The 12,403-nt window shown below is 45.7% G+C and overlaps 5 protein-coding genes across 5 annotated transcripts; 3 read left to right on the top strand and 2 right to left on the bottom strand.

Annotated features, from left to right (window-relative positions):
- Positions 1-483: 483 nt before the first annotated feature.
- TrAtP1_000560 (uncharacterized protein) lies at positions 484-3,334 on the bottom strand. The gene is made up of 14 exons (XM_014091560.2): positions 3,243-3,334; positions 2,982-3,129; positions 2,898-2,930; positions 2,805-2,844; positions 2,737-2,745; positions 2,670-2,682; positions 2,566-2,617; positions 2,428-2,511; positions 2,251-2,364; positions 2,042-2,070; positions 1,776-1,974; positions 1,691-1,723; positions 848-1,640; positions 484-794 (listed from the first exon to the last, which is right to left on the bottom strand). Exons 1-14 carry the CDS (start codon positions 3,285-3,287, stop codon positions 758-760), a joined length of 1,629 nt encoding a protein of 542 aa, XP_013947035.2. The 5' UTR covers positions 3,288-3,334; the 3' UTR covers positions 484-757.
- A 1,368-nt stretch (positions 3,335-4,702) lies between these two features.
- TrAtP1_000559 (uncharacterized protein) lies at positions 4,703-4,984 on the top strand (the record flags this gene model as incomplete). The annotated part of the gene is made up of 1 exon (XM_066110632.1): positions 4,703-4,984. One exon carries the CDS (start codon positions 4,703-4,705, stop codon positions 4,982-4,984), a length of 282 nt encoding a protein of 93 aa, XP_065966704.1.
- A 472-nt stretch (positions 4,985-5,456) lies between these two features.
- On the top strand, positions 5,457-6,212 carry TrAtP1_000558 (uncharacterized protein; the record flags this gene model as incomplete). The annotated part of the gene is made up of 1 exon (XM_066110631.1): positions 5,457-6,212. The coding sequence occupies one exon, from the start codon at positions 5,457-5,459 to the stop codon at positions 6,210-6,212; it is 756 nt and encodes a 251-aa protein (XP_065966703.1).
- Positions 6,213-6,427: 215 nt separating this feature from the next.
- Positions 6,428-8,171, bottom strand: TrAtP1_000557 (uncharacterized protein; the record flags this gene model as incomplete). Its single annotated transcript, XM_014091561.2, has 2 exons — positions 6,428-7,351; positions 8,064-8,171. 2 exons carry the CDS (start codon positions 8,169-8,171, stop codon positions 6,428-6,430), a joined length of 1,032 nt encoding a protein of 343 aa, XP_013947036.2.
- Positions 8,172-9,982: 1,811 nt separating this feature from the next.
- TrAtP1_000556 (uncharacterized protein) lies at positions 9,983-12,112 on the top strand (the record flags this gene model as incomplete). The annotated part of the gene is made up of 1 exon (XM_066110630.1): positions 9,983-12,112. The coding sequence occupies one exon, from the start codon at positions 9,983-9,985 to the stop codon at positions 12,110-12,112; it is 2,130 nt and encodes a 709-aa protein (XP_065966702.1).
- Between the last annotated feature and the right edge of the window lie 291 nt (positions 12,113-12,403).

Here is a 12,403-nt window from a genome sequence, read left to right as displayed (position 1 = left end):
AGTAAATAATTCGGGTTTATGTTAGCGGAGCGGTTAGGAAACCTAATGGGCAATATAGGCAATAGTAAACAATTGTCACCAGAGTGTAAGCAATGCAGAGCGTGTTGCAATCTTAATTCTGTGTTAACAACTGGCTATCTAAAACTATCTTTTAAGTGAGTGTAAGAAGTGTATATATATCCTGTTGTTCACTGATGTTCATTTTTCCAAAGTGAACATCTTCTGTATTAGGAATCTGTTCACTGGTGTTCACTTTCTCAAAGTGAACACAGTCCTGATTGGCTACGTCGGCCAAAGGTTTCTCCGTTGCGTATACCCTGTAGGTTCATTTGTCATGACCATAAGTTGTTGGGTCGTGACAGATACGAAAGGGCGGAAATAGTACACTAGGCCCGGAAAATTTAAATAAAGCTTACCCGGCGGGTTGAACAAACACACTTAAGATAAAGTTGCTTAATACAAGTCCTTGTAGTCTCTTATTTACACTGTTTACTACTGTATTTAATATCTTACCTTGTCTAGAACGTTTCTCTACTTTCTAATCTAATTTTCCCAAGTATCCTACTACATTTTTAAAAGCGTTAGCCTAATATGTCTACTTAACTTAGCTGTTTTAGCAAATCCCTGAGCATTAAACTATAAAATCTAAGCAACCAAAAAGGCTCACAGCCACAAAGCTCACTGTATAACATAGTAGGAGAAGGTGCTATCTATATTAAGATTTCAAGTTCCCTCCCCAATAATTAACATAGCCTTCTTACTCTAATTCAATGGTACCAGGGGGTTTTGAAGATCTATCTCGGATATTAGCTGGCACTCTAGATCGGCAGGGGAGAAGGGAACTTACAGGTCATATGTGACACGGGAAACTCCATCTACCTCGTTGACAATTCTGCGGGCGATGGCCTTGAGTAGGGAGAAGGAAAACTCATAAGGCTCGGCGCTCATAAAGTCACTGGTTGTTACAGCGCGAAGGATGATGATATACCCATAGACACGAGTGTCACCCATAACACCAACAGCCTTGCTTGTATCCAACCCAGCGTAGGCTTGGGAAATCTCATTGTAGATTCCGGCTTCCTTGATCATGGAGATGAAGATATGATCTGCTTTCCGTGCAATCTCAATTCGTTCAGGTGTACACTCTCCAAGAATGCGTACTCCAATGCCCGGCCCTGGAAAAGGAAATCTATTGACGAGATCTTCGTGAATTTGTAAGCGTCTGCCAAGATTTCTGACCTCGTCCTTGAAGAGTTCACGAAGTGGCTCGAGAAGCCGTAAACCTTGGCCATCCATCATGCGCTTGGGTAGACCCCCAACGTTGTGATGGGTTTTTATCGTTGCCGAAGGGCCTCGAAAGGAAAGGGATTCTATGACGTCAGGGTACAGCGTTCCCTGGAGAAACCAAGAAACCTTTCCTGCGTTGGGGGTATTCTCGGCTTCCTTTTCAATCCTGATGGCTTCTTTTTCAAAGAGATCGATAAAGGTTTCTCCAATAATCTTGCGCTTTTTCTCTGGCTCTGTAACGCCCTTGAGACGGTCAAGGAAAAGCTCGGTGCCATCAACGACTGTGAGGTTAATCCCGAGATGCTCTTTCAACGTCTCCTTTACTTTCTTGGACTCGTTGAGACGCATCAATCCTACCACATGTTAGTGTCAGTCGATCTCATGTGAGAGGTTCAGGTCATACCATTGTCGATGTGCACTGCTTTAAAGCGGTCACCTGAATACGTGTTAGCCTCAATTCACATGCTTGACAGCCATTAAGATCGTACCGATTGCTTCCGTCATAAGCTTGGCAGCCACTGTGCTGTCTACGCCACCAGAAACGGCACCTATGACTTGGGCTTTATCACCAACAAGCTTTCTAATTCGAGTAATCTCTTGCTCGACGAAGTCGCTCATTACCCAATTGGGCTGCGCTCCACAAATGTCGACGCTGAAGTTGCGCAAGAGCTCACTTCCACGAGGAGTCTGTTAGATGTATTCATTAGTTTAGTAACAAAGAGCGAGAAAGACAGGACGGGACTGATATACATACATGTTCAAGCTCGGGGTGAAATTGTACACCTGTTGGTATTTCAAGTCAGTCGGTAGCTACAGAGTTGATGATCTTGGACCGCGGTAGGTATGGAAGTAAAAGAGAAAGAAGATGGAGACGGCGAAAGAAGGAGGTAGAGGGGCAAAAGAACATAAGAGATCACGGTCGGATAGGTGACTTGAAGGATGGAGATGGGGAGGAAAACTTACCGAATATGGGCTTGGTCTGGTGGGCAATGCCAGCAAACTCAGAGTTGGCCGTCTTAGCCACGACCACAAAGCCCTCAGGCAGGCGGACGAGCTTGTCAAAGTGACTCATGTAGGCTATCGGAGAGTTAGGTCCCGTAGAAGATCGGGGTGTTATATATCGAATGGGAGCTAACTCACCATGCATGGTCTCGCCCAAACCAGCGAAAAGACGGTCAGCATGGCTGTCGACTTTGTGAATGGTGACGTCTGCGTGGCCATATTCTACGCAAACAAGTCGTTAGATCATGTGATTTGGAGTCATGGATAAATCCAAACCTCGAGCTGTTCCACGGGCAACGTTCTCAGAATTTGTCTGCCAAGCAATTTCCTGCACGCAGTCAGTCAAATAGTGGAATGAGATGAAAAATGGTAGAACTCGCCTGGCAACCGTAGCTAGACTCGCAGAATTAGTGCTACGCCTATGATGGGGCTTAAATGAAGTCATACCAGATGCCTCTATAAACTTATGTCAGTCAAAGTACATTTCTCCAACTAAGAGGTTCCAAGTCACTCACAAAATGGGAACACCAAGCTCAAAGACAGCAGGATCAACATCTTTCATGAATCAGTGAGACTTGTAGGCCAGATGTGGAGGATAGGGGTCTTACGAGGCGAGCCTTCATCGTAGACAGACGAGGGACCTATCGAGTTTGTTAGAATTAAAAATGGAGTAGTTCCAGAAAGATTCCTACCTCCAGATAAGACGATGCCCTTGGGCTTCCAGGGTAGCTCGGCGAGCTTGGCAGTGCAGGGCAACATCTCAGCGTACACACTGAGAGCCCGCAAGCGTCGGAGGATGAGGTGCGAGGTTTGGCTGCCAAAATCCAACACCAAGATGGTCTGTAACGAATCGAATCAGTCCAGCACTTGTGTAGCTAGTAGGACGACAGGGATGTGGGCTGTTGGTGCTACCAGGGTAGACCAAAAAGACTGAAACTCGGGAATGTACACACGTCGAAATGGTTGTGAGGTGCCTCGGCATCGGTATCGGTGGCCATTTTGTCGAATTGCTGCAGCCCAAGGATCGGATCTAGATTGATCAGATCTGGATTGATTGAAGGCTGGAAAAATTTGGGTGACCCCTCCATATTAAATGGATTTACTATCTTATCTTATCTTATCTCTGCAGAACCCACTCAATATATATTGACCTTTCCACATTAGTGGAACCGCTCTCGGATGACGTTAAAGAGCACTAATGTGGAAAGGTCAATATATATGTTGAGTGTCACGTGTAACATGTGCCAAGCTCTCTCGACTACCATTTCACACTTCACCATCTAATTCAAATTTCAACCTCTTCTCACCACAGCATCGCACTATCCTAGTACGGCTTCTTCTACACTCGTCTCCAATGGCGGCCACATCCGGGGGCGATATCCCTAACCCTATCGAAGGGGGGATTCCACCCCAGATGGCGGAATCAGACCTGCGCCGACCTTTCAGCCACTTTTCGAGTATCTTGAAGACTTCGCTGCCAGGAATGGCTCTAGCATAAAAAAAAACGGCGCGCAGACACACAGACGCCACGATATACCTACATGGAATTCCTATGTCCTTGCCTGTATGGGTGTCAATGTACGGTACAAGTATCATGCATTTGCCAATTGGAGAGGGATGGACGTGGACATTTCAATTGACTAGTAGTCGATCCCACCCTCCACTACCCACTTTAGTTACGCTAACCAAATCCTCTGGGTTCGAGTTGGTCATTCCCACTCTATTTTCTATTAGATGAAAAGACTGACCCTCAGGCAAGGTACTCCGGCCAGCAATGTCCTCCCTGCTTAGGAATCTGACGACATTCTTGGACTTGATCCTCTCACAATCGAACGGGCGCACACGCAAAATATCTCACTATTGCACCAGATGCAAGGCATGCTTCAGCGGCTCAGTCAACGGCTGAGGCGCTTAAAAAAAGGCCCCAGCGATACCGAGGAGGGATCCCGTTTCTTCAGCGACTGATCATAGTACTCAGGGCATGGCTGAAAGCAGTGCAGGAAGAAGGCTCGGCTTGCGAAGCTAATTCGAAGAGCTTTCGTACTCCTGCATTTTCTGGCGTTCCTATCCTCCCGAAGGCAAACTCGTTATATTACAGCTCATGCACCAGCTTCGACTCTATTAGGCAGAATGGCAAGCGGCTTATGAAGGAGGGAAAAACCCTGAGCTTATTCCGGCACTGTGCTTCACCAAGGACATGCTAGCGGCCATTATTAGACGATGTCCTGTAACTGCTGCGCCTGGTCGGCCCAAGCGATATAATGCCATATGGCTGCTGGAAAATGTCGGTAGTCGGTTCATACACGACGCAAGTCATGACTCGCTGACACCCAGAGCGGTTCTAGCCCACCAAGGTCTAATACAAAATGACCTGGGTTGCGAAGACGCTGTATGGCGTAGTCTCTCTTCGGGAATGGGACGGCGAGAGTTCCAACCGCCTTGCTACTTTACCCCAGTCACTAATCTCATGCGTGCCCGTTACGCCTTGATAAGCTATTCCTCCATCACTACCCCTGAGTCTCACGGGACACACGCGGCAGTGCGTCGCGATGAGATTTGGCAGGCATTTTTATCACTGCCAACCGATTTTGTCAAGAGACTTTACCGCAAGACCCCATGGGATGTCGACCAAGTCATCTCTGTGATAGTCACTCGTCCAAATGGTAACGACCGGAATGTCTTTATCCGTGATTAGGAACGAACTATGTCTAGACTGGAAGACGATCGCATATCCCCAGGCCGCGAAATTCCCAACCACCAAGAGAAACTATTCGCAACAACCTGGATAGCGGGGAGAACTAAATCCGCCTCCTCCTGCGCGATTGAACACGACCTAGGTGAACACCCTGAACTCATGAGGGTATTGTCAGAAGCCTGGTCTGGTTCTGGGTTATTTATGCAATGTGTTAAATCTCTGGTCCTGAAACTACTTGGCTACGGTGGCAGAACTCAGAGACCCCAAAATAAGGACATTTTATGTATCTTTGACGTCATCTCGGTACTACCTGGATACTCCATAACTCCTACAGCGCTGTACAAGGTCACTGAAGCCATGACCCTTCAGCATGCCGACGCGTTGGTGGTTCCATTGCCCTTGTTGAGGGGTGCAGAAATCAACTCCTGTCGGACGACTGAATACGTATTTCGCACTTGGCACGGGAGAGCCCATGAGATCATTTTATCTCATTCCGCCCCAATTTGAGTCCATCGAAACAATCGCCATCTGTTCTATTATTCCATCCTACTGCAGTACCCTTCTACTGGGCAGAAAGAACGCTTTGAAGTCTACCGAGAGGTATCTTACTCGCCTGTTCAACTCGATGCCATCTTGGCCCTCCGACTTCTCTTGGCAACGGTTTCACCAGCTTCCCATTGAGTATGATATCCTTCAAGAAAGACAGAAATGGGGGGTTTCAGATACTCAAGATTTAGGCCTCGTGTTCTCTGAACTCATTATGAAGTCTCTGTCTGCAGGCTGCCGAGGCTTGGGTGAGCTCTTGGGGCTCGGCAAAATATCTTGGGAAGCTCCCAATATCTCAGAAGCCCGGTACAGGTGCATCTATGCCCTGGATTTGATGGCAGGTATTAATTTGGGCTCCCAAGATGAAGAAGCCGCTGTTAGTATGGCTCAAGGCTTAGGCTTAAAGGCCATCGCCAAGCTCAGAGCTGATGGCAAAGAACCTAATAATGATCGTATCAGTAAAATAAAATCTGCTCTCAAGGCTCATGCTGACGCTCGCCGCTTTGATCAGGCTGGGAAAATCTCTAGAGCTTTTGAAAAGTACATGCGTGGCAAAGGGTTCAGTGTTGTTTACACTGATCTCATCGAGAGAGCCCCCCCCCCTCCGTACCAGGCTACAGGAAGATTGATACCGACAAGATTATCGGAGAAAACAAAAATAAGGCAGGATTCAATAAGTTGAACAAGTGATCTTGAACTTTGTCAAGTGGGAGAATAGCGCCGGGACTTCGTTGAGCCATGTCAAAGCTATACTCAAGACAGACGACGTACATGCTCATTTGGCGGCAGCGTGCAAAGTAGAATAGACTTTTCTCAATTATATTGCCACAGGAGATGGATTCAATTCTTTTTATCAGTCTGTATTGCCCACCCAAGTAACATCCAGTATTTCTACATTTATTCAAGATGTTTATCTTTGATATAACACTTTTTGGTACAATATCGCACCATGATCTGCGGTCGCAGTCTGGGCGCAATCCGGAAGGCTTTTTTCACCCATGGATGATCCATATTGGGTGAATGTTCGTCCATGTCAATAGACACCTTCTCCAGCAGTTCAGGCAGCCACGCCAAACTTGGTTTTGTCCCAATTTCGTCAATGTATATGCTTGTCTCAGATCCTTTGGTGTAAATTGGCTGTTGTGCGCGCTGCCACATGCATGCGAAGATCATCCACTCAGCTTGTCTCGTCCACATCTCAACGGCGGTTCGAAATTGAAAAGTTTGAAACGTATCGAAGAGTATCGGCACTTCTGGCTCTTCATCCATTGCATTCTGTTTAAACAACTCGTGGAACTGCCCCAGTCGATTATCGTCATCAAAATCAACCATTTGAACAGGGGCGTCGCCCAATAATCCAAATAGGCCAGATCTCAAAACCGCGTTCCGGGTGATATGTAAAGAAACCGCTGCCATCGTGATATTTAGATGTTGGTCCGTGCGATCTGCGTGACTTGCACAATCCGCAGTGTCGGCTAAGTCGTTGTTTTCTACCGATACGTAATCAACACTTGGGCTTTCGGACGCAGAGCTGCCTCCTAGGAGCGCTTTTATGCTGAATGGGTGAAGAATCTCTGCGACGACTGAAGGCTGCATTCCTAATTCTTCCGCTTGCCATACAAACATGGCTAATGGGCTTCGAAAGGCATCCGGATCCCCATAACAAGCAACATATCGCATCCTCGTCCAGTTGAGATGCAGCACATCTTTACGTGGCTGTACCCATATTGAATCCAAATTGGTCGATTCCTGCATCTGTATCATGCGTCCGTGTTCTTTCGCGATTTTCTGGGCTTCTTTGTTCACCATTGCGATCACCGGCTGTTGAGCGTTTTGGTACGTTGTTGGGAGTGCCCAGCACGCTTGACGAGATTCGTTGCCGTCGAGAAGAAAAAAAGGGGCGTCTTCTTCTACGATTCGTTGCGGCAGGCAGAGTTCCCAGATCAAACATCGTATTTCAAAGGGAAGCTTTGGAAAATAGTGAAATTCGTCGGTTTCCATTTTATACGATAATTTTTTTCTTTTCCTTGGGCTGTTTGCACGAGGGAAAAAGGAAAAAAGAGAAGAGGGGAATTAAGGTCGCGGTTTTGATATATCGCTTCGTGACACAAGATTATGTGACCAACAATGGTTGGACAGATCAATGCGATCTACATTCCAAGAGATGAGCTTAGCTCATTCGCGCTTTTCAACAACAAAAAAAAAAAAAAAAAAAAAAAAAAAACGCTGTCTATTATTTGTTTGTTCGTTTCGTGTTCGAGCCGAAAGAGTAGTCCGTCTCTGTGCGGAGCAACCTGGAGAGCCTGCTTATCACTAGGCCAGATGAAAGTTACCAAGCCCAGTCGCATGTGTATATACAGCAGTACAGAAGCATATTATTAGTTTACATAAAGATGTACACGTCGACATGCATAGATTCATCAAGTTTCTAGATAGAAGTCAACACTTTTATCAACATTCCTTATGACTGGCGTGCACTGTCCATATGCGCCGCTATCTTCTTATAGGTAGGTACTACTGAACAAGAACGTACGCATTGCTGACTCATTCTTCGTCCATGGACGAAGAATGAGTCAGCAATCGGTACAATGGCACGAACATCGTAATTGGCCTCCCGGTAGCGAATGTTAAAGCAAGCCATTTGCAATACTAGTGGCAAGAAATCAATATCTATTCCCGCTTTATTTACGAGGAGGCTCGCTATACTATAGCGCTGAATGCACTATATTATAATGAGATAGCTGCTGTAATATAGTGAGTAGTTACTGTATTATAGAGGCCTTCTCTTTTTTTTTTCCTAGCGCGTAAGCACTAGTCCTCATCCTACGGACCCCACACAAACTTCGTCCCAGGAACAAAGTTTGTGTGTGGTCCTATATACAAGCATGAACAATGTCCAAGTTATTACTTGTAGTTATTCCAAAGCGGGTGCTACCTATCTGAACAGTACGTTCCTATTACGGACTCAGAAATCGTCCGATAAACAATATCTAAGTCAGCAATGCCTAATTGGTTCTTGCTTCTGCTGTAGTATCACCTTACGCAAGAGGGGAGATATAAATTAACACAGCTCCTATATTTTCTTACCTTTCCAACTTTCCACTCCACAACAACATGTTCCAAAGTCAACTCCAATAAGTATCTGCATCTTTTCTCTCTCTTTTCATTCTCACCTACTACCTAAACACATCGCACTCTTATGCATTATCCATGTGCCTTACGTAGCTTTACTCAAAGATACACGTCTTTATAACATATGCTTGCCGGCCACGGCTTTAAAAGGGAAATTAATTTGTATATACTAACAAAGTTCTTAATAGTTCAACTCGACATTATTTGCGAATGATGTCCCAGAATCCTGCCACATTATAGTTCTCAGTTGCCATCGCACTTGGCATGTGCAGCACTATGAGCGGATCACATTTGCCCATGATGCAATGCGCATCACTGAGAATGAAGAGCAGCCAGAGAATGTGCCTATAAGAACGGCCATGATGCGCTCAGGTTTCTGCCCTCAAGTTAATATAGTAAATAATACAGTTGAAAGAAAGAACGATGTAAATGGCCGTATGTCGACAACCATACGACAGAATGAGGAAGTCTCCAGAAGAATAATGAATAGCAAGTATTACACACCTCCGAATGAGTAAGGCAATCATTATTTCTTCGACATTCTATAAACTATCATTTATTAGGTGCAGTTCTGAATAACATCGTAAATATTCTCTATAGCTTCTGGCCATTGTTCAAGATGGCGGTCTTCTTGACCTCTAGTATATCTGTATAGATGCTGAAAGGCTGTAAGCGTACATCAGGAGACAACGATGTAGCTTCAAAATTCTGCGTCGGCAATTCTACATAATAATATGCACCTACAAACCATGTCCCGCAGAATGCGAAAACTTTTTTCTTTCGCCTTGTCTTAATGTAAATGTCCACCAGGTAAGTTAAGAGCCACCAGGACAAATCTAAGCAATGAAAGATAGCAGCTACGGGGTTGAACTGCATATTCACCGTATATCCACATAAAAAAGAAAGAGGGTGTGGTTCAGCCCCCGGCTACAGCAGTTATGAGCAAATGAAATCTTCTGGCTTGCCTCGTAGAGGCCATAAGTCGGTGTGCTTGCTACAAGGTTGTTCCGTATACTGCTCATAGCAGCCAGCCGAGCACCATTTGAGTGTTTGGACAAATGGACTCATGCAGCTTGTGTGGGCAAGGGTGCTCATGCAGCTTGTGGGGTTCTAGGAGAGCAGACGCATAGATGATGCTCTAGAGTATAAGTATCTGCAAGATTTGGCAAAAACAACAATAACAACAGTATGTTCAGTCTTTCATCTCCAATACCCTTTCTTGAACACTCTAGACTCTTTGGACGAGGAAACTTTGTTACTGTCCCATCCAAGCTTTGGTCTTTCTATATAACAACATTTGTGGCCAAAGTTCTAACAACAATGTCTACACTCAATGAAGCGCAAGAAGCAAAAGATGCATTGAGAATATTGAGCGCTCAGAGTTTTATGGCTCCGGCAGCCGATTGTCAGTGTTCTACTGCACTTCTACTTCAGACACCGCAACGCCTCACGAGGGTTCCTAGTAGTGATACACCATACACCTTCTCTTCTGCATCACAACAAGGAGCCGAGCAGACTCGGAGGCTTATCGACCATAGAGTCTGGGAGGAGATCCGAGCCTGTACATTTCGGGATGCAAATGGATTCTTTAAGAAGTACTTTGAGGATAAGGACTGGTCTAGTCGTGCACAGGACGTGTATGAGTCGATTAAGAAACAGCACATAGGCAACAAATGGGTGAATCTTGCTGGTTCACCTGACCAAACCCGCCTATTAGACTGGTTATTCTCACTGCAAGATGATCTTCTCTCTGAAGAGCAACGTTACTACTGTGCAACAAAGTCCACAAAAGAACTTACTGGCGGCGAGGCATGTCGGCAGATTGACTTAGTTGTCAGAAGAAAGAACAGGAAGCCATCAGAAGCAGAAGATATCCGGAAAGACATTGCAGTCATTGGTGAGCTCAAGGCATCTAATCACGATGGTGTCAAAAAGCCGCTAATACAGCTCGCGGTATATGCCCGAGATGTATTTGCCAATCAACCAACGCGCCGCTATCTTCATGCATTTACTATCTGCGGGAGTAAGATGGAGCCATGGGTGTTTGATCGTTCAGGATGCTATAGCCCTGGCCCGTTCGACATCCACGAGCATCCAGAACGATTCATTCGGGTGCTCTCAGGCTATATCATGATGAATGAAGACGAGCTTGGCTTTGATACGTTTATGCAGCGAGAGGGCGACTCTAACTTTATAAAAATTGAAGGGGATGGATGTCAGCCACAGAAGCTACAACTGCACTCAGTACCTCTCGCCCACCGGCGAGCAATTGTCTCTCGCGCAACATCTTGCTTTCTCGCAAAGCATCTGGACTCTCGGGACTATGATCATGTTGCCAAGTTTTCTTGGTCTTCTAGTGAGCGGAAGCCCGAGACAGATTTCCTCAAGTTAGCCAACGAGAGAGGAGTTCAAGGCATTGCTAGGCTGATTGGCCATTACGATATTACCAACATCAAGGACATACGCTCAGGAATAACGTTCATGAAACGTTATTCCTTCAGAGGTACTGCCAGCATCGTGTCTCCTTTCTCACGAGTACTTTTTCCGCCTCAAAATCCGGTTAATAAGCACCATAATAGCAAAGATAATTCTACGAAGCGTCCGATGAAGCGTAAACTGGTCGATAGGGACCCGAAACCCAAACGACCCAAGTTCCATCAACGATCGTGCCTGCAAAATGAGTTGACACATCCGACTATGGAGAGCGATGGATATCCTCCAGCTGTTTCCGGAGATGGTTTATATGATAACCGCACTCTTCGCTGTCTCGTCATCTCTCCCGCAGGCCGGCCAATCTACAAATACCAATCCCCTCTGGAGTTGCTAGAAGCGCTTCGCGATGCTATCAAGGCTCATCAGTCTCTATATTCCAAGGGGAATATCCTTCACCGAGACATTTCTGAGAACAACATCATTATGACGGATCCGGAAAAGGACGGTTTCTCAGGCATGTTGATCGACTTGGATCTTGCCAAGGAACTTGGTAGCGGACGGAGCGGCGCACGTTGCCGCACAGGTGCCATGGAATTTATGGCTATCGAAGTGTTACGAGATACCGATCACACTTATCGGCATGATCTTGAGTCTTTTCTTTACGTTTTGCTTTGGCAGTGTATTCGTCGCGGCTGGGAGTTTGTGGGGCGTACTCTTTCGAAACCAAGTCAGCTCAGAGGTTGGTATACCGGCACGTTTGAAGATATAGCAAGAAACAAGCATGGCAACATGGATGGAATTGCATTTGAGTACATCTTGAATGAGTTTCCAGATGAATTCAGTTGTATCAAACCTCTTTGCAGAGAGTTGCGATCAATCTTGTTCCCTATCAAGGACAATGCGTTGTTTACCGGGACACCGTCGCAGCCAAGAAATTTGTACGGACCAATGGTTAACGCATTTGACAAAGCCATTGGTGATATGATGATAAAAGTTTTTGTGAAGTGCAACACTTGACATGGAAAATGGGGGAGGTTGAGATTTATGGGCTTGATAAGGGTTTTGTGTTACGCTATAACAAAAACTGAACAATAAAAAAGTACACGTTCAGTCATTGTAGTACATGCAATGTACCGCAATTCATTGTTGTGAGTGGAGAGAGCTATATTGATGCCGGGCAAGTTCACATTGGCCAAAGATAGACACAGTTCAGGCCTCATACATAGACGCGAAATCCTGAACGAAAAAACACCATTGAAGTAATGTTCACGTGGTCTTGATGATTTGCCAAAGCTCTGTTCATTTGAA

This window comes from Trichoderma atroviride, chromosome 1 (genome assembly GCF_020647795.1).
Source record: "Trichoderma atroviride chromosome 1, complete sequence".
Classification (NCBI taxonomy): domain Eukaryota; kingdom Fungi; phylum Ascomycota; class Sordariomycetes; order Hypocreales; family Hypocreaceae; genus Trichoderma; species Trichoderma atroviride.
The sequence above is the reverse complement of the archived record's forward strand: the minus strand, read 5'-3'. Positions and strand labels throughout refer to the sequence as shown.